Source organism: Microplitis demolitor, chromosome 4, assembly GCF_026212275.2.
Source record: "Microplitis demolitor isolate Queensland-Clemson2020A chromosome 4, iyMicDemo2.1a, whole genome shotgun sequence".
In the NCBI taxonomy this organism is placed as follows: Eukaryota; Metazoa; Arthropoda; class Insecta; order Hymenoptera; family Braconidae; genus Microplitis; species Microplitis demolitor.
The window spans coordinates 1,597,174-1,620,535 of record NC_068548.1 but is presented as its reverse complement, the minus strand read 5'-3'; the positions used below and the strand labels follow the sequence as shown (position 1 = coordinate 1,620,535).

At 25.7% G+C, this 23,362-nt stretch overlaps 5 protein-coding genes across 6 annotated transcripts; 2 read left to right on the top strand and 3 right to left on the bottom strand.

The window, feature by feature from the left end:
• Positions 1-408: 408 nt before the first annotated feature.
• LOC103571131 (probable protein phosphatase 2C T23F11.1) lies at positions 409-5,085 on the bottom strand. Of its 2 annotated transcripts, none has more exons than XM_008549169.3 (6): positions 4,962-5,085; positions 4,644-4,872; positions 2,328-2,533; positions 1,966-2,191; positions 1,065-1,515; positions 409-572 (listed from the first exon to the last, which is right to left on the bottom strand). In XM_008549169.3, the coding sequence occupies exons 2-6, from the start codon at positions 4,828-4,830 to the stop codon at positions 536-538; spliced, it is 1,107 nt and encodes a 368-aa protein (XP_008547391.1). In that variant the 5' UTR covers positions 4,831-4,872; positions 4,962-5,085; the 3' UTR covers positions 409-535. The 2 variants fall into 2 exon arrangements, with proteins under 2 accessions (XP_008547391.1, XP_014294986.1); XM_014439500.2 differs by having other exon boundaries at positions 4,644-4,846.
• Positions 3,280-3,944, top strand: LOC128667576 (uncharacterized). The gene is made up of 3 exons (XM_053738196.1): positions 3,280-3,460; positions 3,563-3,736; positions 3,792-3,944. Exons 1-3 carry the CDS (start codon positions 3,407-3,409, stop codon positions 3,870-3,872), a joined length of 309 nt encoding a protein of 102 aa, XP_053594171.1. The 5' UTR covers positions 3,280-3,406; the 3' UTR covers positions 3,873-3,944.
• Positions 5,086-7,247: 2,162 nt separating the features above from the next.
• On the bottom strand, positions 7,248-11,442 carry LOC103571114 (uncharacterized). The gene is made up of 5 exons (XM_008549133.3): positions 11,332-11,442; positions 9,877-9,967; positions 9,295-9,593; positions 8,956-9,194; positions 7,248-8,306 (listed from the first exon to the last, which is right to left on the bottom strand). Exons 1-5 carry the CDS (start codon positions 11,372-11,374, stop codon positions 8,190-8,192), a joined length of 789 nt encoding a protein of 262 aa, XP_008547355.1. The 5' UTR covers positions 11,375-11,442; the 3' UTR covers positions 7,248-8,189.
• A 918-nt stretch (positions 11,443-12,360) lies between these two features.
• Positions 12,361-23,112, bottom strand: LOC103571702 (prion-like-(Q/N-rich) domain-bearing protein 25). The gene is made up of 7 exons (XM_014439469.2): positions 23,031-23,112; positions 14,751-14,789; positions 14,517-14,663; positions 13,471-13,602; positions 12,739-12,882; positions 12,542-12,643; positions 12,361-12,477 (listed from the first exon to the last, which is right to left on the bottom strand). The coding sequence occupies exons 2-7, from the start codon at positions 14,752-14,754 to the stop codon at positions 12,410-12,412; spliced, it is 597 nt and encodes a 198-aa protein (XP_014294955.2). The 5' UTR covers positions 14,755-14,789; positions 23,031-23,112; the 3' UTR covers positions 12,361-12,409.
• Positions 16,092-21,637, top strand: LOC103571125 (EB module-containing protein-6). Its single transcript, XM_053738295.1, has 6 exons — positions 16,092-16,327; positions 18,492-18,647; positions 18,738-18,869; positions 18,945-19,082; positions 20,330-20,461; positions 21,371-21,637. The coding sequence occupies exons 1-6, from the start codon at positions 16,207-16,209 to the stop codon at positions 21,442-21,444; spliced, it is 753 nt and encodes a 250-aa protein (XP_053594270.1). The 5' UTR covers positions 16,092-16,206; the 3' UTR covers positions 21,445-21,637.
• Positions 23,113-23,362: the final 250 nt, after the last annotated feature.

Below are 23,362 nucleotides of genomic sequence, written 5' to 3'. Positions count from 1 at the left end.
TTGAGTACCCACATCGATAGGTTTTGGTGAGGTAATTTTTTGAGGGGTAATATGGGGTGGGGATTAAAAATTGGTCTGGGAATTAGGAAGTAGGTTTTTTGGAATTTTAAAGGTTGGATTTGGAATCAGGAGATGATTTTGTGAAGTTTGAGTACCCACTTCGATATATTTCGTTAAGTTCAAAAAAATATGGGTAATGTGTAAACATATGGGGGTGAAAATTTTTTTTTTTAAATATAGGCTTGTGGGTACTCATTTTACGGGAAATCATCTCAGCTACAAGAATACTGGAGTCTTTTTTCGAAAAAAAAATGTTTATACTGAACATGTTGGTGGTGTATAATTTTCAAAAGAAAATACTTTTATTTACAAAAAAAAAAAAAAATCAACAATATTAATACAGTGGTTAATTTTTGATTTTATAAAGTGAATAAATAAAATTCATTTTTTTCGTGCATCGACGAAAAAAAAAAGAGTATATATGAACACGAATAAATAAATAAATACTAGTCAACATGATTCTTATAATACATAGTTAATCTTCATCTTTGTTATTTATTGCCTCTTGTTCGCTGAAAAAAATAAATAAACAATCATAAATAATTCATTTTCAAAAAGTCTTTTTTTGGTTTTTTTATTACAAAAATTTTTGTAAAAACTAATGAATATGTTCGTTAAGTAGCTGATGGAATTACGCGTAGAATGAGTACCCACAAGCCTATATTCCGAAAAAGTCATATTTATTACATATGTGTGCTGACGCACATTTTATATATCGTGGATTGGATTAAAATATAGTGATGTGGGTACTCATTCTACTCCACTTCACTTCCGGTAACTGATAGTATGAGTAATTTTTCCAAAAAAAAATATTTCAATTATGAAAAATTATGTGCGTTGATTTTGAAGCACAATTTTCATGTCGTTCAAATATATCGATGTGGGTACTCAAACTAACGGAAATTGTCTGACAAATTCAAATAACGGATTGGTTTTTAATTTAAAGAAAAACTTTTCAAGTAAAATTGAATTAAAGAATTTTTTTAATAAAAAAAATTAATTACCTCTTGATATGTAAATTATCTTCAAGATTATGAGTCTTGCGTTGACAGCGAAGTATCAAATCCTTCACAGGCTTTCCATGTAGTAAACAAACAACAATTGCCGTCATATTGTCGCACCCAGTTCCCATAAGTGCGTCAGGGGCGAGACAGTGGTTCAACAATTCCTCGCATATAGACTCGGGGTCAATAGTCGCTCGATCTAATGAAGGTTTTGAATTGGAAGGGCCTCGTACTGAGGGTTTAGAAGACTCGTTTGTGTAATCATTCAACTCTTGGATATTCGCGTCCTGGCGACCTGACGATTCTTCGTCTAAATTATACTGAGTCGCGATATAATTGCGTACGAAATCAACTACTTCATGACTAGTCATCACGTCCCATATTCCATCGCACGCCAGCACGATGAATTCCCAGTCTTGATTCATTTCAAATTTTTGTACTTCAGGAAATGCTGAAATTTTTTTTTTTTCAAATTTTATTATCATCTTCTTTAAAAATTCATAACTTGGAAAGTTAATGGAATTTCGACTCGTTATTGAGCTTAAATTAAAGATGAAACTTCTAGCTACAATTTTTATTCATAAATATTTCACTTCCGGTCAATAGTTTTAGAGATATTGTAATTTTAATGATAAAAAAATTTTTATAGAGAAAATCATTGAATTTTTTGGAGTTTAAAACTTAAAAAATTAAATACTCCTAAAGTTATTAAAATTAAGGGTCGTGATTGGGCTCATTAGAAAGATGAGATTGCGGGCTACAATTTTGACAGGCTATCAATTAAATTTGGTCCATAACTTTCTGAGATATAGTGATTTCAATGTCAGTGAGAATGATGGGAAATTTATTAATATTTTTTTCTTGAGATATTTTAATTAATTAGTGTAATAATTTTAATTACCTGTAACAATTTGTTCTTCAGCAGTCTTAGTATTGTTCCACTTGAATTTAAAATCTCCAAGTGCGCGAGATAAAGCAAGATGACCATTAACGCGGTTAAATTCAACCCAACCGCCCGCGGCTTCAATTCTGCGACGCTCGTCTTCGAGCGTCGGCTTGTGATCGCGACTCAGTTCTACTAGTCGCCCATTTACTGATGCAACTGCTCTGCTATCACCAGCATTCGCCTGTGGAAAATTATAAATGTTTTTTAAAAAACCCGCGAAATTTAAATTTCCCGCGTAAATTCAAAAATTTAAAAAAAATTTCCAATTTTTTTTTTTTTTTTTTGAATTAAATAATTAAAAAATGAAATAGACTTACACTGTAGAGTATATTATCTTTAATTAGTATTGCAATTACTGTAGTACCCGCGCGCTCAGCCCTAAGAGCGGCGTCAGCTTGCATGGCCTCGTCTAATTGCAAAAACCCCTGCTCCATAGCTTCAACTATTTTACTCTCTTTGTACTCTCGTGTCTTAATGATATAGTCATGTAAATGTTTGCCTGCATGTTGTGACATCGTTGCACCTTAAATACAAAAATTAATTAAATAATGAATTAATAATCCAGACTCATAATTCAAATTTATATCTTTAAATCAAATTTATGACTAAACTATGAAAGTTATGATTAAAATCATAAGGACCAATTTTGTAGTAAATTGAATTTTCTACAAAAAAGTATTCATTACTTTTTTTCATAAATTTAATATTTATCGAGTAATTTTAATTTTAAGTTAAACAGAGAAAAAAAAATTATATTTATTTATGAGAAAATTTTTTTTTGACAAAAAAGAGTTTGATACTTCGATTGCTGGTGTGATTCTGCAGAAAATGAGTACCAACAAGACGATATTACGAGCAAATGCACGTAAACTTAAAATTTTCAAAAATTGAATTTTTGAATTTCCGGTTAAAAAGAATTTAAAAAAAAAATGAGTATGATAGTCGAGTAGCTGATAAAATTTCCTGTTGAATGAGTACCCACAAGCCCATAGTACGAGAAAGTCATATCTATCATATATGTATACTGATATATATCTGATATTTTTGGTCATGTCAGAATATATTGATGTGAGTACTCATTTTACTCGTCTTCACTTCCTCTGTACTAAAATATATGTAAATTTGACTATAGCATACCTTGGACTTAAAATAATCGCGTGTAATTATAAAAAAATTTCGAAAGTAGGAAAATATGGACTTCTATAGGCCCTTAATTTATTTAGGAAGGGGGAGAATGTACTAATGCGACCTACGTAGAATTTGTACGTTCATTAAATAGTAATTAGTTGTCTAGGCTGGTCTCGACTTCAAAGCCTTTAAATTACTTTTGGAAAATTTGGAATTTGCCACGTGGAAAATTTTAATATTTTAAATTTTCTTTTATTAATTAAAAATAATGAATTATTTAATGATAATAATCAGTGTCTTGTTTTTTTGTGCGATTGTACACGTAAGTAAAATTTTATATTTTTATTTTTCAATTTAAAAAAAAAAAAATTGTAGTCAAAATATTTTTCAAATTAGAAATTTTTTTTTTTTTTTTTTTTTTTAGGCACAAAACTCAATGAATGAGACTGAAAATTGTTTAGAAATTTGTAAAAATGAAACAATAAAACATTCAATTATGAAAAGAGATAGATTTTCAGATGCATATGATGGATTACTTAAGTTAATAAAAGAAATTGTTGATGCTATCTCAGATATTATTAAATACACACCAGAAGCTGTACGTATTATTTTTATTTTTTTATTTTCTTTTATTTATTTATTATTTTTAACAGGCAGAAGATTTCCTCAAGGAATTTATTAACAATGCCCTGAAATCTTTACAAGAAAAAATATCACCACAAGACCGCAAGTAACTTGAGGCGTAACTTTGTATCGTGAAATTTAATTATAAAAATGAATGAAATTTGAATAAATTGTGTCATGATAATTAATATTGAAAATGAGTTTGTTTGTCTGAAAGTTAACGTGATTCCGCGTAAAATGAGTACCCACAAGCCTATAGTACGATAAAGTCATATTTATCATATATATATATATAGTCATATATTTAATATTTATGGTCAACTGGAAATATATCCATGTGGGTACTCATTTTACTCGTCTTCACTTCCTCTACACACTCATATAAGTAATTTTTACAAAAACCAAAAATAAATTTTTGAAAATTTTTTTCAAAAATTTGTTTCAAAAAAAAAAAAAAAAAAACAACTATTATATGCTTAATCTCGACAAAATTCTACGTCAAATAAATACCCACATCGATATATTTAAACTAAAGTGCACATGTGCGTCTTGGCGCACAAACCGCACACGACCTTCTTTGTCATAATATAGCCATGTGTGTACTCATTTTACGCGCAATTTTATCAGCTACCCGGCCCTGGTACTCATTTTACCCCAAACCACTTCCTGTTCCCAAAAAATCAAATAATTCATTTTTCAAAATTTTAATTCCTCACCAGACAACCTACCGGGCATTTGTTCGGACCATAGCCTTGTTGGTACTCATTCTACGCGTAATTACCTCAAAAATTCAAAAATTAGCGCCATTCTTCTCCGAAAATTTTTTCGTAACAGAAAAATCAAAAAACGTGAAAATTTTAAATAAATTTTAAAAAAATTACCTCCATGGCCGTCATATACCGCAAAAAAAGCAGTACCTGGATCATCAGGTAGTGACAAAATATGAACATGACAATCTTCCATTTTGACCCTCCATCCTTGCATACATGAACTGCCGACTAGATAATTTTTGTCTCGACAACACGCCGATTGTTTTGTTGTCACAGGCTCACTTAATGTTTGTCCCATTTTTTATATTTTTTTACTACAAAAAAAATAATAAAAAAAAATCTATAAGAGAAACAAAAATTCAAATTATATAAATTTTATTTTTATCTCTGGATATTAAATTAAAAAAAAACAAAAAGTTGTCAACTTACTTGTAATTAAAAAAAACTTTGGATAAATAATTAATATTATTTATTTGTTTATGTTAATTTTTAAGTTATTTTTAGGTCATTTAACTTTCTATTAATATACATAACCTTAATTATTATTTTTCATTGGTCGATTTATTTTCCCAGAACCACTTGGAAAATGTTTACCATCGTTAGAAATTAATAGGGTTTGAATTTGGAAAAATAGATGGCAATGGATGTCAATTCTGAGAATATGGCGGTTGCTGTTAAAAAAAAAAATTTCCAGAGTAGGATCCCTGAGCCGGAAGCTCTGGACCTAGACCGGCTGGTCCTGGGCAGGGCGAGCTGGAAAATGGTCAAGTTTGTTGGAAATCGAATGAAATTCATGGGAATTTATGTAGGAAAAGATGGATTTGTATAAGAATTCATTGTTCCTGTTGGGAATTACTCACTACAATATAAACGTTTTTTGTTCATTATGGTGTCCTCTAGTAGGAAAAACCCGAAAAAGTCCTGAGAAAAATTTTATATCGGACCTAGGATGAGTATAAGGTCAGGGACAGGGAAAATTAGAGAAGATGTTGATGTCTTTTTATGGAAAGTGGGCTATAACTTTGCTCCTGTTAGTAGTAACCCATCACAATATAAACGTTTTTTGTTCATTATGATGTCCTCTAGTAGGAAAAACCCGAAAAAGTCCTGAGAAAAATTTTATATCGGACCTAGGACGAGTATAAGGTCAGGGACAGGGAAAATTAGGCAAGATGTTGATGTCTTTTTATGGAAAGTGGCCTATAACTTTGCTCCTGTTTGGAATAACCCATCACAATATAAACGTTTTTTGTTCATTATGATGTCCTTTAGTAGGAAAAACCCAAAAAAGTCCTGAGAAAAATTTTATATTGGACCTAGGACGAGTATAAGGTCAGGGACAGGGAAAATTAGGGAAGATGTTGATGTCTTTTTATGGAAAGTGGCCTATAACTTTGCTCCTGTTTGGAATAACCCATCACAATATAAACGTTTTTTGTTCATTATGATGTCCTTTAGTAGGAAAAACCCAAAAAAGTCCTGAGAAAAATTCTATATTGGACCTAGGACGAGTATAAGGTCAGGGACAGGGAAAATTAGGGAAGATGTTGATGTCTTTTTATGGAAAGTGGCCTATAACTTTGCTCCTGTTTGGAATAACCCATCACAATATCAACGTTTTTTGTTCATTATGATGTCCTTTAGTAGGAAATACCTAAAAAAGTTCTGAGAAAAATTCTATATTGGACCTAGGACGAGTATAAGGTCAGGGACAGGGAAAATTAGGGAAGATGTTGATGTCTTTTTATGGAAAGTGGCCTATAACTTTGCTCCTGTTTGGAATAACCCATCACAATATCAACGTTTTTTGTTCATTATGATGTCCTTTAGTAGGAAAAACCCAAAAAAGTCCTGAGAAAAATTTTATATTGGACCTAGGACGAGTATAAGGTCAGGGACAGGGAAAATTAGGCAAGATGTTGATGTCTTTTTATGGAAAGTGGCCTATAACTTTGCTCCTGTTAGTAGTAACCCATCACAATATTAACGTTTTTTGTTCATTATGATGTCCTTTAGTAGGAAATACCTAAAAAAGTCCTGAGAAAAATTTATTCTTTGAGTCCAGCTCATATGAGAGTATATTAACATAAATGAAGATAACAATTAATGAAAAATACCCCGTAACTTTGCACCCTTTAGGAATAACTTCATATAACATCAACATTTTTTGTTCATTACAATGTCCTCTAGTCGAAGAAACCCTAAAAAGTTTTAAGAAATATCTATTTTCGTCTTATGACACATATAAGGATAAATGAGGAAGACTGCCCATGTCTTTTTATGAAAAGTGGCCCGTAATTTTACTCCTGTTAGGAATAACCCATCACAATACCAACATTTTTTATTTTTCATGATGTCCCCGAAAAAGAAAATCCCCATCCATTCCCAAAAACACGCGGGTTTTTTTAAAATTCATTTTCCGAATAATTATAGTTACCCCCGATTCATTCGATTCCCAATCGCCCCTAATTATCGCAACCTTCTGTCCCGAATTCGTCCACCAAATTATCTTCAAAATTCCCTCCCACAACTACCCGACTTTCTACCCCACTGACATTAAAACAAAAAAAATTACATTTCATTGAATTTCGAAATTTCCAACTAAAAGTCACTTAAAAATAAAAGTAATAAAAATACATAATTTTTTTTTTTATTTATTTCTTAATAATTATTAAATCGTGAAATTTTTACACCAAAAAAAAGTTGCTACGTTCAATATGATTAATTATTATAATTAATTACACATTTATCATTATCATTTTTTTTTTTTGTTAAGTAGTACAATTACAGATTTTTTTTTGAATTTTTCAATTAAATTCACTCACTCGGAAGTTTAATTTGAATTTTTTTTTTTTTAATGTTAATAATTAATTAATTATTTATTAAATTATTAATTAATGCAGTTAATGTTAGTTTATTAATCTTCACACTTATGCATACATGTGTTTGTAATATTTGTATAATTGTTTTATTTTTATACAATTTATTAAAAAAATTACACATGATTTTAAATTGCATTCATTCATTTTCGCGCTTTAATTTTTTTTTTTTAATTTTATTTCATCATTTATTAATTAATTAATTAATTACTTAATTAATGAAGACATTCACACCTTTTAAAACACTCTTACATTCACTCGCCGAATTATCAGCCCGACCAAAAAAGTTGGAATGAAGAAAAAAAATTTTTTTTTCAATTTTTTTTATTTATTTTATTTAAATAATTTTGTTTCGTAAAAAATATACAAAAAAAATTAGGAGTGTTTTTTTAATTATTTTTATAAACAATAAAATAATAATAAAATGCCCGAAATAAATAAACGTTTTTTTAAAAAAAAAAAAAAACAAGTGTTTTAAAAGTTGGGCTGACATTGTTATCACTATAAACAAAATTCAATTATTTAACAGTCTGGGACTAAAAAATAAAAATGGTGGTAGAGATATCAATTAAATTAAGGAAATGTTTGTCGGAGATCATGCGACGAGTTTTTTTTATTTCATTTTTTTTTTTTTTGCGGAAAAACTTAATTTTTTAAAAAATGGTTTTTTTTTCGTTTGTTGTTGATTTGTTGTTGTTGTTTTTTATTTTTTCGGTAATTATCAATTGTTAAATTTGAATAATTATCGATTCATTCTGATTTTAATTGTTATTATATCTTAATCTAGGAAATGATTTTTGAGGTATTTCATCATACCGAAAGTCCTGAAACGTTTTACTCCAAATACTTTGAATAGTTCATCATCACAAATAGCAAATTGCTTATTTTTCTGGTCCTGTAAAAATTAAAAAAAAAAAAATAAGATAAAATTAGAAAAAAAAATCCTGGAAATCGATTATCGATTATTTAAATCGATTGTAGATTATTTAAACCGGTTATCGATAATTTAATTATTTAACGACACTTGACAATAAATTGATCATTAATCACTTAAATCGATCATTGATTATTGTAATCAATTATGGATTATTTTAATCGAATAATTAAATCGATCACTGACTTCTTTTACCGATCATTGATTACTTAAATCGATCATAGATTATTTGAATCGATCATTAATTATCTAAATCGATCATCGATTAATAATCTCGTTTAATCAATAGATATACATTATGATACATTTAAAACGATTATTTGAATCAATAAATCTATATTTTTAAATCGATTATGTGAATAAATAAATCAATCGATCATCGATTAATTGATTTAAAATATCGATTTATTATATTAGTGCATTTAATCAATGATCAACGTTGTGAAATCGATTTTTTGAGATCGATTTAAAAAATAATCGACTTATATATATATATATATATTTAAATTCCAAAAATTAATATCTATCAATTAATTCTAAAAAATCGATAAATTTAAAGTTAGAGTGCGAAAATTTTTTTCTAGTTTAAAAAAAAAAAATATGAACTTACATAAAGATTTCTTTCTTTAATGATGCTCCAAATTTTCTTAACAACTTCATGACGCGCCATTTTTTCAGCATTGACAACAGTTGCTAATTCCGGTGATAATGTAATAGCTCTCGTGTAACCTTTTCCTTTACCAACTCCTCCTTTTTTGGCACCACCTGATGGTTTTTTTGATTTACCCCAGTCTTCGTCGCTGTCACTGTCGCTGCCCTTCTTCTTTCCTTTCTTAGCTGCTGGTTTTCCTGTTTCAAAAATTCAAATAATTACAAACCAATCAGACAACAAATCAACCAACCAATTATTCAATCAATTTAAATTCTAATAATCAATAATAATAACAACCTTTTTTTGCTGTTTTGGCAGCAACTTTCTTAGGACTGTATTCTTCATCACTAGCATCATCATCGCTCCCACTTTCTTCATCATCTGAGGATCCTTTGCGTTTGGTTGCTGTCTTCTTAGGAGGACCACGTTTAGCTGGTTTTTTTTCTTTCTCTTCTTCTTCCTCTTCAGAACCTTCTTCCTCTTCCTCTTCTTCTTCGCCCTCCTCAGATTCTTCACTGGCAGCCTTCTTCTTTTTCTTACCACCGTCTTGTTTCTCCTGAAGATGCTCCATTACTAAGTCGTCGACTTCCTTTTTCCTGTTGATTCAAATTTTTTTTTTTTAGTTTTTTCAAAATTTCGAATTTTCGAACATCAGATTTAATTTATTTATCTTTTTAAAAATGTAAGAGGGGGAACGACGTAATTATTTTTTTTTTCTAAATAACACGTAGAGACCCTAGGTAATTAATTTTGGACATTGATGATTAATCTTCAAAGTGTTTACATTTTTAAAGATCAAATTCAATTTTTTTTTCAAAGAAAAAAAAATACAAATGTCCGTAAACTTATCAATTAATAGATTAATTAATTATTAATTACCTTTCTGATAAATCGATGTCTAATTTTTCTTCAATTTGTTGCCTCACTTTTTTAGCAGACATGGCCGTCAAATCAGCATCTTTAAGAATAGCTAGAAAAAAACAAAATTTTTGAATTTTTAACAAAATAATTTCTAATTACAATCGATTTTCTAATATAACTTTAATCAATTCCGCCATTTCTCAATTCAGCGCCATCTCATAATTTACCCGCCAAATTTTAAACCCTTATCTCCCAATAATTTTACTCCAAAAAAACAATTATTAAAATTTCCAAATTTATTTTTCTCATTACTCTTTTTTTAAATTTTCCTGCCCAAAAATTAAAAAAATCCATTTTCAAAATTTTAAATTATCCCGCGCATAGAAAATTTTAAAAAATAATCCCAGTTAATATTTAAAAAAATTAAATTAAAATTTTTGAAATTCAAAAAAAAAAAAAATTCAAAAATTTATAGTGAATTTAAAACAAAAAATTTAACGTAGCAACCATTGAGCGCATCAACTACTCAGTTTCCCGCGTCGTTGAAAATACGTCGTAGAAATATCGAACGTAGACTCCAACCAACGAGCCAACCTCTACCACCAGACATAATACGACGCTCACTACCTCATTCATATATATATATAGACATATATATACATATATATATAATACCCATACCCTTTATCCTCCTCCATCAATAAACGAACCTTGCAAATCCCAGCGTCATTGACCATCTGCTATTAAAAATTCAAAAAAATCTCCCTCTTTAAATTTCCCACCAAAATAAAAATTTAAATTTTTCCTAAACAACTCAAAAAAAAAAAAATTTATCACAAATATATAAAAAAAATATAAATATAACAAATAATTAAATCTAATAACGCCATCTATTTTCTTTCTCTCTCATATTTTATCCCCACTAATTTAAACCATCTCCGATAACGCGGGAATTTTTAATAATTCAAATTCTCAAAAAAAAGTTTATCACTTCTAAATAAATAAAAAAAAAAAAAGTTAATTAAATAAAAAAAAATTAATTAAAAAAAAATGTCAGATAAATATGAAATAAAAGTAAATAATTTAAAAAATAAAAATTCAATATGGCGGCAATTTTTAAAATGGCCAAAACACGCCATGGAAAAAATAAATATAATAAAATTATTTAAACGTTTAATCAACAAATAAAACATAAATATATTTAAATAATCAACTTATATAATTAATGATATATTTAATAAGCAAGATAATATATAAATATATATATATAAATATATTTAACTCGACACAATGGCCGGCGTGGGGTACGCCAACGTAAACGCGATATCTTAGAAAAATATATATTTATCAAGTAAAATAAAATATATATAAGATATTTGATAGTGTAAATATATGATAAAAATATGTAGGAATTAATTAGTTTGTTACATATTTGTTAAATAATTATAAATATATATTTAATAAAATAGTTACCGGTGATTTCTTTGCGCAATTCGTCTTTAGTTATGTCCGCCATTTTAATTGTACGTGGAATTGGTTGTTACTCGATGTACGTTCTGCTGGCAACTGATTCTGATATTGTCGAGCGACTATTTTCTACTGGGTTAGCTTCCTTTGGTTTATCTCTGTCTCACTTCCGCTGGATTGTTACCCATCGGTTGCACCGTAGCGTCAGTTTGTACAGTCTGAGATAAAAAATGGCGGAAATATTATTATTTTACTGGAGGTAAATTATTAAATTACTTGGGTTTATGTTTAATAAATGTCAAAACTGTGTTAACAAAATTGTGATAACTTTTTATGAGCTAAAATTTATTTTATATGCCCTATATCATTTTTTAAAGATTTGACATTGTCGTTTAGTCATTTTTTTAATTCCCACAGGAAATCGTTTTTCGGGTGACTGTACTTGCTATAGTTTCTGTCGGTAAACTGATATATTTTGTGTGGGTAGTAGGTATTTGATGTTTTTAGGCATGCTTGTAGTTAGTTTGATTTTTTTTTTAAATTTCAAATAATGGCGGGAAATTTAAAAAAAGGTTTTGGTCGGAGGGAAATTTGGAAGAGGTTTTTGTTTTTGTTTGGAATTTTTGAGGGTGAGGTGAAGGGTGGGCAGGTGGTACTGGGGTAAAAAGGCGGGAATATTTGAAATTCAAAAAAATTTTTTTTAAAGATTATTTAATGGATTTTTGTTGGGGTTTAAAATTGAAAAGTTAATTTTTGAGGGCGAGCTGAGGTTTTAATATGGAAATTTTTTGAGAATTTTGGGAGTATAGAAAATAAATTTTTGATTAGAATTTTTGGGATTTTAAAAATTTTTAAATTAATTTTTGACAGAATATTTGGATTTGAAAATTTTTAATTCAAATTTTTGGGAATAAAAGTGGAAAATAATTTTTAAAAATTCAACAAAAACGCGGTAAAAAAAAATAATTCCCATATTTTTAAATTTCAAATTTATTTTACAAAAAAACAATTTCATATATAAAGTATTCTAATAAATATATAAAAGTTAGTAAAAAAAATTTTAATAATTAATTTTATTTTCTAATTAAAAAATAATTGAAAAAAATTCGACTGCCAAAAAAGTCAGCAGATGAATAGAAAAAATTGACGAGCCTGAAAAAAATAAAAATTTACAATAAAAAATAAAAATAATAAAATTCAATAATTAATAATTAACCTGCATTAATTTTGTAAGCACATTCACCATCACGACAAATAAGTCCATCGGGTTTTCCTTCTTCATAACATTGATAGTCATATTTACATGGCATATAAATTCCTATAGAATAATTAGATATTAATTACTGACTCTTATTCATAATTATTATTAATATGTTAATTAATTATTTATATAAATTAATGAAAAAAAATTACCCAAGGCTTGGATACATTTTCCAGTTTGATTGACAAATATAAAATTACCATAACATTTACATTTATTATTAACACAAAGTGCACCGTCTAGTGCGTCAGCACATTCGTCAGTACGTTGACAAATATCACCAGCATGTGATGGCCCTAAAATTTATTAATTAATTAAATAAATAATTCTCAATGCCAATAAAGGCCTCGGGAACTAAATCTACGTGCTAAATATTTTTTTAAAATTAATTTTCAATTTTAATATACTGCTGATTACAAACGGAGAGTTTTTTTTTATTATTTTTATGTCAAAAATTTTTTAAAATAAAATGACTTAGATTTTCGTGTAGTTCATGAAATTCCTCGTAAAACGAGTACCAACAAGGCTATATTACGATAAAGTCATTATTTGCTAATTATAATTATTAATTAATTATTTATAAATATTAATTTTTTGGGTGGGTGTACAGTAATTAAAATATAGGCATGTGGGTACTCATTCAACTGGGAAATCCGTCCTGTATACTGTAAAAATTTTAATTTTTACAAAAAAATTAATTTTGCCAATTTTGAAAATTTGAAAATTTTTTTTTTTTAAACATAGTGATGTGGGTACTCAAATAAGAGGAAATTTGATAACAAATTTAATAGTGATAATAATAATGTATAATTTTTTAACCATAACCGGAAATGATAATTTTTTTTTACACGGTGATTTAAAAAATACGTAATTTTTTTACTTACTGATAATACAATTCGACGAATTATTAATGTCTAAAAAATAATTGTCTTTGCATGCACAGACACCTTGTATGCAGGCAGAATTAGACATTGTCGAACAGTCTTCAATTTCAGGTCCGCAAATTGTTCCAGATGCTACAAAATTTTTTTTTTTAATTCTGCCATTAGTCAGATTATTCGGTAATCATCGAACTGATTTTAGATAATTTTTCTAATGCATATATATTTTATATTTTATATCTTATTTAAGTCAGTGATGAGGATTTTCTTATAATTTAAAGATAAGACAAGATTGTGATTGTGAATCAGAAATAATATGACTCACGTTTTCATGATATATTATTAATAACATTATAAGTGTACCCAAGTAAGTAGAAATCTCTTTTTCTATTTAAATTTCAAATTTCAAATTTTAAATTCTTTAAATTATAAATTTTGATTTTTTTTACTTTTACATTCAATTTCTGCGTAAACTATCAAAGACACAAAAAAAATATAAGAAACCTTTTTTGTACAGAATTAAATTTGCTACAAAAAAGGTCTGATACGTTTTTTATGTAACTCGAAAATTTTTCTTGTAATTTTGAATTTTCGTACATGGTATGTAAATAAAAAATAAATTTCAAATTTTGAATTTTAATTTGCGGATTAATTATCAAAGATACGATAAAAATGTACTGAAATAATTTTATAGGAAATTAAATTTTCTACAAAAAAGGTCATTATCATTTTTTCTCTAGACCCAATAGTTTAGTCACAATAAATTTTCAAAAAGAAATCCATTATAATTTTAATAAAAAATTACCACAATCTCAAGTTTCTAAATTTTAAATTCAAAATTCTAGCTAAACTATCAAAGATATGACAAAAAAGTATCAGACCAATCTTATAGGAAATTGAATTTTCTACAAAAAAGGTCCTTATCATTTTTTCAATAACTCCAATATTTAAGCCATAATTTCAATTTTAGTAATAAATTATTCAAAAATAAATTTTTTTTAAATTTCAATTAATTAATTAATTTATTTATTTATTTATTTATTAATTACCTGCATGACAAACAGTTCCATCAATACTCGCCGTATATGGAGGGTCACACATGCAAGTAGATTGTGATCGACAAAACGCATTTTTAATACACTGATAGTCACGTTGACAATTTTCTCCAATTTTCAAAATATTTCCCGGCCCTAAATCTTAAAAAAATTTTTTTTAATCATTAATTAACTCACCCATAAATTAAATTATAATTGATGAAAAAAATTTTTAATTTTAATAATTACTCATTTCCTCCAAATCTTGGGTCGAACATTTTTTTTGTACTAAAAAAATTATTAAAAAATAATAACAATAATAATAATAATTCATTATTTTTTATTATTAATTTTTTGGATGTTAACTTTATAAAATTTGATGAAATACTAAACTGCTCTACCTCTTTGATTTTTTATTTCATCAGATAATTCTTATCTTATATTTATTTTTTTTTTTTTGAAAATATTACTAGTCTTATCTATATTTTAATCTCGTTATATATCTCATTCATTGTATTTTATATTTATTTAAAAAAAAAAAAATTTATTTTTAGTCATTCCTTTTTTTTTTTTTTTTAAATTTTTTATCATTAAAATCAATATTGTCTGGAAACAAAAATAGATGGACCTAGATGATGAAAATAATATTTATTTATAAAATCAATAATATGTAAATTATATATTTGTTATTATTATTTTATTTTTTACAAAAAACTGATGACCCGAGGGTTCATCTTCCCCTGCTTTGACCTTACGAGTCTAGGCATTAAAAAATACTCGAATGATCTTCTAATGGAACTAAAAATCATCAAATTATGATAAAAACTCAATTTTCAAAAATTTTACCAAAACCAAAATTTATTATTTTGAAAATTTTTAATTTTGATATCGGTATTTTTAAAGTCCATGAAATTCCGCGTAAAATGAGTACCCACAAGGCTATATTAAAATAAAGTCATTATTGACTAATTATTATTATTAATTAATAACATATTAATATTAATTTTCTATATCAAGATGCAGTAATTAAAATATAGGCATGTGGGTACTCATTCAACCGGAAATTCAATTCTCTTCACGGAAAAAACTTTTATTTTCACAAAAAAAAAATTTTTTCAATTTTGAAAATTTGAAATTTTTTTTTTTTTAAACATAGTGATGTGGGTACTCAAACTAGAGGAAATTTGCTACCAAATTTACTAGTGATAGTAAAAACTTACAATTTCTAAACCATAACCGGAAGTGACTACTTTTTCTCTTCTAACGAATTAAAAAAATTCGTTTAAAAAAAAACCCATCCATAATTCCCTTCTTAAAAATTTTCCATTTTCATACCGGAAGTAAAAAAAAATTCTATTCATGTGTGAAAAAAATTTACCGGCATAAGTCCTCAGGTATAATTTTAAAAAATCTTTTTTGACAAAAGGAAATTTCGTACACCTGCGTAGGTAACAAAAGTTTCAACCCAACAGCTCGCCTCTATATATATACACATATATTTTACAAAAGTGCAACAAGGACAAATCAATAGACGACTAGAGTAGGAGAAAATACAAGAGTAGGAGAAAAGCTAAGAATTATTAAACTGGAATTCATTCTTCTATTCATTCTTTCCTCATCTCTTGCATCTGCCGGTCGCGAGTTATTTTTATTTTCGTTATTTATTATCACCAGTGTCTCAAAACTATTTGAATAATTATCAACAATGAAGATTTTAGTAACAGTAATTACATATTTATTATTAGTTTCATTTATTTACGTTAATTGTGTAGAAAATACGACTAAAAAATACGACTACAGTATTCATGTTGACCGAATATCTCTTAGTAAGTTCAAATTTTTAATTATTTATTACTTATGTTCACATAAAACATTTTTTTATTTATTTTTAAAATAAATTACTAATTGGCGGGAAAATATTTCATTTGAAATTCTGGAATTTTTTTTTAATTTTATTTATTTTTATTTTAATTGTTGTAATTATTTAGTAATTAAAATTTACATAGATGTGGAATTTGTATTATATAATGGAGTAAAAAAAAATATATATACTTATATATATATATATATATGTGTATATATAAGGTATATTATTATTGAATGGCGTTGAAATCTCCGGGAGAGGTCTTGGGTTTAATATTTTTCATCCTTTCTCTTCTTGTTTATGTTTTTATAATATATATGTATATATACATATATATGTGGGAGTATTTACATATATATTAACACGTGTTTTTTTTTTTTTGAGTGAATTTTTTTTCAATTGAGTTTTAAAAATTTATGAGAAAAAATTAAAAAAAAAAAAAAATATATATATATATATATATATATATATATATATATATATATATAAATATATAGGAATTTTCATATTTTTTTCAACATGTGATTTTTTTTTTTTGGTAATTTTTTTTTTTTTTAATGAATTTTGAAAATTTTTAATTAGAAATTTGAAAAAAAAAAAAAAAAATTAATTAAAATATTTGAAGTAATTGTTAATAATTGAATATATTGATAATAATTAGTCATATGAAATTATGAAAAAAAATATATGAGTATATATAGACATATATTTATATATATTTCCCAAAATAAATAAAATAATTAAATTTTAATTGAAAATATCAATTTATCTTCTAAAATATTAGATTTAAATAAAATTTTATAAGGATCATTTTTGTAGAGGATTAAATTTCCTACAAATTCATTTCTTATATATTTTCATATATTGTTGATATTTCCCTAGTAAATATTGATTGAAAAGATTAACAAAATTTACAGGATTAATTTCTCTTCACTTCCCAAATACTTCAACTCTAAATTCCGGCTTAAATATCAAACCTACAGAAAAATTCACTCTTACCTTTTTTGTAGTAAATTTAATTTCCTACAAATTCGTTCCCATACATTTGTCTCCTATCTCTCATAGTTTCGCCATAATTTGAATTTTAAAAAAAGTAAATAAAATGGAGCAATAAATTTAATAAAAATTATAGTAATTAAAAGTAATTACTACGTTAATTACAAGACGTAATGACTAATTATTGTCTCATACACATTTTACTGATTCATCTGATAATTTATTTCATACATTTTTTTTTATCTTTAATAACTTATTAATAACTTTGAAGTAAAAGAGTAAACAAAATGATAAATAAAAAAAAATATGAAAGTTCATTAATAAATATATATATATATATATATATATATATATATATATATATATATATATATATATATATTTTGACATAATTATTTTAACAGCAATACTATATATTATTTATCTTATAATCATTTAAATAAATAGGTAGTAATGTTAAGCTGTCAAACGTATCGACGTTAAATAGAATTCATGTTAAATAGATTTCAAAAGCAGTCATTGTTTACATTCAATGTACATATATATATACCTTTTATCTATATATCACATATATATACATAAATCAATGATAACATTCGTTACAATGCCTATCATATCTTTCCATACTATAAAGAAATTTTTAAATTTAATTTTAAGTTTAATGTTTTTTTGATCTATAGATGAAATTTTTTTTTGAAAAATTTTTTTTTGACAAAACGACTTTTATTTTCTCAAAGTATACAAAATTTCCTGTAAAATGAGTACCCACAACAGTATATTTAAAAAATGTCATTTATTAATTACCAATCCGCTAATTAACCGCGAGTTGATCATTAACACCAACTTCTTTTAAATATATCGATGTGGGTACTCAAATAACAGGAAATTTGCTCAGCAATTCAACTATCATACTCATTTTCCTCACTTGCTCAAAAAAAAAAAAAAAAAAAAAAATTCATCCCTTACAAAAATTTAAAAAATCAGTAACTTATTATTTTCTAAATTTCTCAATAATTATTATAAGCAAATAATTGACTAAAAAATTCTATGGAATGGCAACTGAGACTTCCATAAATTTTTAAAATTTTTTAAAAATTCTATTGAGTAACTTTTTTTTTTTTTCTTTACAGAGGACGTTAAATTTCCATGTAGAAATGATACGCGATGCATACAAGTGTATAATGATTCCATATGTGCGAATGGATATTGTTGGTGTCGCGACGCACCAGGAAGTAAGCCTTATTACTGTAATTTAGAACACGTCACTTTATATCCAAAATTATTTGGTAAGTATTTTTTTTTTCATTATTTCTAAAAATTTATAATTTTTTTAAGTCACCGTCAAAATTACTAATCAATAAAATAATTAATTACAGGTGTCGTAGGACGTATATGTAAACATGATGGAGATTGTGGTTTTGATAATGGCTTTTGTAATACAACAAGACATCAATGTTTTTGTAATCCTGAATTTACTGCTGATACTAAACGCCACAAGTGTTTACCAAGTAATTTTTTTTTATTAATAATAACTTGATCTGTAATTTATAATTAATCGAAATTAATTAATTAATTAATTGCAGTCGTTAAGAACATAAGTGGAGCGTGTGAGGATAATACACAATGTCATGCTGGTATTCCAAATTCAAAGTGTCATAATAAAATATGTGAATGTGAAGAGGGTTATCATTTTGTTGATAATAAATGTTGGAAAACTGCAGGTACTTTTTTTTTTTTTTTTTTTTTTTTTTTTTTTTTTTTTTTTAATTCAAAATTTAAGTGTATGTTTAGTTGTCATTTAATTTAATTATTCGTTTATGTTAGACAGATAATTTGCATGTTAATTATTTTTTGTTACTAATTAATTAATTAATTAATTAATTAATTAAGAAATTATTCATTAAAATGAATGGGAAAAGAAATAGAATTTTGAAATTTAAATTGTGACTTAAGTATTAGAGATAGAGTAAAAATGGACATAAATGATTTTGTAGGAAATTAAATTTTCTACAAAAAAGGTACTTATCAATTTTTTTCTAGACTCGATAGTTTCATCACAATAAATTTTTTAAATAAATGATAATAATTTTATCAAAAAATTCTAGTAATTTTCAGTTCATAAATTTAAAATTCAAAATTCTAACTAAACTATTAAAGATATAACAAAAATGTATGAGATCAATTTTTTAGGAAATTAAATTTTCTACAAAAAAGGTCCTTATTAATTTTTCTCTAGACTCGATAGTTTCATCACAATAAATTTTTAAAATAAATGATAATTATTTTATCAAAAAATTCTAGTAATTTTTAGTTCATAAATTTAAAATTCAAAATTCTAGCTAAACTATCAAAGATATGACAAAAATATATAAGACCAATTTTGTAGAAGATTAAATTCTCTACAAAAAAGGTCCTTATCAATTTTATCATAACTCCAATAGTTTAGTCTCTAGAAATTTTCAAAGTCGATAGATCAAATAATTATTCAATTAAACTGCATGACTAATTAATTTAAATAGTAATATATATTTAGTACATAATTAATTGTTATTATTTAATCATTATTACAAATTAATTAACAACAGCCATTGGTGATTCATGTAATGACACAATTAATTGCAATAACCATATTAAAAATGCAATATGTAATAACACTAAAATATGTGATTGTCCAAAAAATTATATAATTAATTCAATGGGTAATGATTGTATTAAAATGCTTGATAATTATTATTATGACAATTGCATTGAAGACTCACAATGTATTCATGCTTTTGATAATGCTTCTTGTGTTGATAATTATTGCCAGTGTAATATTAATAACATATTTTCAACTATCACTAACACATGTCTTGATAATACAGGTATTTTATTTTTTTGTTATTCGTCATTTTTGTTTATTTTATTCAAAAAAATTTTTGTTCACTAATTTTTTTTTTTAATCTTTAATTAATTAATTAATTACTAGCATACTTGGAGCCATGTTCTGATGACAATGAATGTTTTTTTGGAGTTAAATCTGACCCAAAGGGTGTCAAATGTATAAATAATGTATGCAATTGCACGGTCAATTATTTTTTCTTTGAAAATACATGTTCTGGTAAGTTTTTTTTTTTTATTAATTTTGAAAAAATTTTGGATATGATATTCATGTCCTTGAGGAAATTCTCTGTAATTTGAGTACCCACATCGATATATTTTAATAAAGCTGGTGTTAATGATTAACCCGTGGTTAATTAGCGGATTTGTAATTAATAAATTACTGTATTTAAATATATTGTTGTGGGTACTCATTTTACAGGGAATTTTGTCTACTTCAAGAAAATATAAGTCGTTTTGTCGAAAAAATAAAAATTTTTTTTAAAAATTCTGTTTATGAGGTCAAAATAGAACAACTCATTGTTTATGTGATTAAAAAAAAAAAAAGAGTATCACAGATAAATTAGTGACAGAATTTCCTGTAATTTGAGTACCCACATCGATATATTTTAATAAAGCTGGTGTTAATGATTAACCCGTGGTTAATTAGCGGATTTGTAATTAATAAATTACTGTATTTAAATATATTGTTGTGGGTACTCATTTTACAGGGAATTTTGTCTACTTCAAGAAAATATAAGTCGTTTTGTCGAAAAAATAAATTTTTTTTAAAAATTCTTTTTATGAGGTCAAAATAGAAAAACTCATTGTTTATGTGATTAAAAAAAAAAAAGAGTATCACAGATGAATTAGTGACAGAATTTCCTGTAATTTGAGTACCCACATCGATATATTTGAATAAAGTTGGTGTTAATGATTAACCCGTGGTTAATTAGCGGATTTGTAATTAATAAATTACTGTATTTAAATATATTGTTGTGGGTACTCATTTTACCGGAAATTTTGTCTACTTTACGAAAATAAAATTCATTTTATAAAAAAAGTTTATTAAAAAAAAAAATAATGAAATATTAATTTTAATAATTAATTAGAATTTATAAAATACTAATAATTAATTACATTATTTCAGGTGCTGATATATTGAACTACTTATCAGTAATAGGAATAATTTTATTGAGCGTATTTATATTTATCTGCACATAATATAATAAATCATTTAAAAAATGATTTATTTTTGCTGATAATAATATTGATAGCTGTTAGATTCTGCTGCATGGGATTCAAATATTTTTACATATAATTTTAATTTGTAAATAAGTTAATAATTATTATAATTCATAATATATAAATAATGTAATTAATTTATTAATTTATTTATTTATTTATTATATATCGAGTCAATACAAAGAATAAATTGACATCGATTTTTTTTTCTTATTTTTGTCATTTAATTTTTTTTTTTCCATAAAAAAAAAAAAAAAGTAAAAAACAAATTCAGTAGAATAATCGAATTAATTAATATTTTTTTTGTATTTAATATTAAAATTAATTTTTTTTAATGCTCGTATAAAAATTGTAATAATAATTTTTTTTTATTATTTTTGTAATTTAATGTGTCAATAAAATCGTTCATTTTGAAATTTAAAATAATGTATATAAATATTGTAGTCCTTTAGATTTCCTGCATAGTGAGAAATTTTAATATTTTTTTGAATGATCGGTTTTGGTTTGGAAAAAAATATATTTAGGGAGGAAAGGACTCGCGGTGCGAATTAAATTTTTAGTCAACGGAATGCAAACTTTGAGTAAAATAAAACTAAAAAAAATTAATTTTAAACCTCAGGAGGGAGGACAGGTGGAATTTTTTAGAATTCTTTACTAGCATTGCGGCTTTAATTTAACGTGAATATTTATTGCTCTGTTCGAGTGCTTCTAGAAGCCCCTGAGACTTTAAAATAATCTGGAGCAATAATTAATTACTGAAATAAAAGTTGTTTGTACTAGTCGAATTGTTTTCCAGCAACCAGCTCACCCATGTCCATTTTTTAAATTTTTCAACCAGCTGCGACGCTCCAGTTTAATTATTATTTTATAAAATTACATTAAATTCAATGATAATCGACAGAATTCCATGGGGTTTCCTGCTATTTATGAACTCGCATTAAATTTTATGAATTTAAATAAAATGCGTTTGTTTTTTCCCCAGCAAACTTTTATTTTATTTTATAAAATTATTTTTTTCCCGGCAACTAAACCACCGGAACAAAAAAAATAAAATATTCCTGTTGCTTAAATCCTCCGATCGCCTTCAACTTGTAACTAAATATATTTTTTTTTATCATCATCAGACCGCGCGATAATTTAACTCCGCGAGATCTCAGACCGCCCGACAATTAAATAATATAATAAATAGTAAATAAATATTTTGGTGATTAATAAATTTCCCGTCGCGATAACTGACCACCTCAGACACTTTATTATTTAAATATTTATTTAATTGGCGCGTTAGTTAGTGATCTGGCTCATTGTGATAATTTAAAAATTTCCCGCCAGCAAATGCGTTCATATCACAAAACTTTTAAAATTTCAATGACTTTTAATTTATCTGCTCATAAATTCGTCATAATTTTTAAATTCCCGCCTTTTCTCCCTCTTTAAAATCGCTAATAAAATAAATAAATAAATAAATAATAATTAGGTCACTTACATAATCATCCAACAGTTAAGTATAATATTAATTTTTAATTACCTTCATATCATATTTAAAAAAATATAATTATTATAATTACTTTCTTTTATAACGAAGCCCCGCCCGTTAATATATATATGTATATATTCCCATATTATATGAATTGCGTATTTTATTTTTTGTTAAAACACACGAGACATCCGGCACCCATATATAATACACCTTTACCTGTATTGTATGAAAGATTAGATATCATATTTTTTATATATATGTATATATTTTTTTTCCTCTTTTGAACTCGTGAAACATGAGTCAAGCATTACATATATTATATATATTTAAGTTAACTTCCTATTCTACTTAAAGTAGTATAAATCTAGACTTTAAACTCTAAACAATATTTTTTTTTTTTGGTAAAAAAAAAAAAAAAAA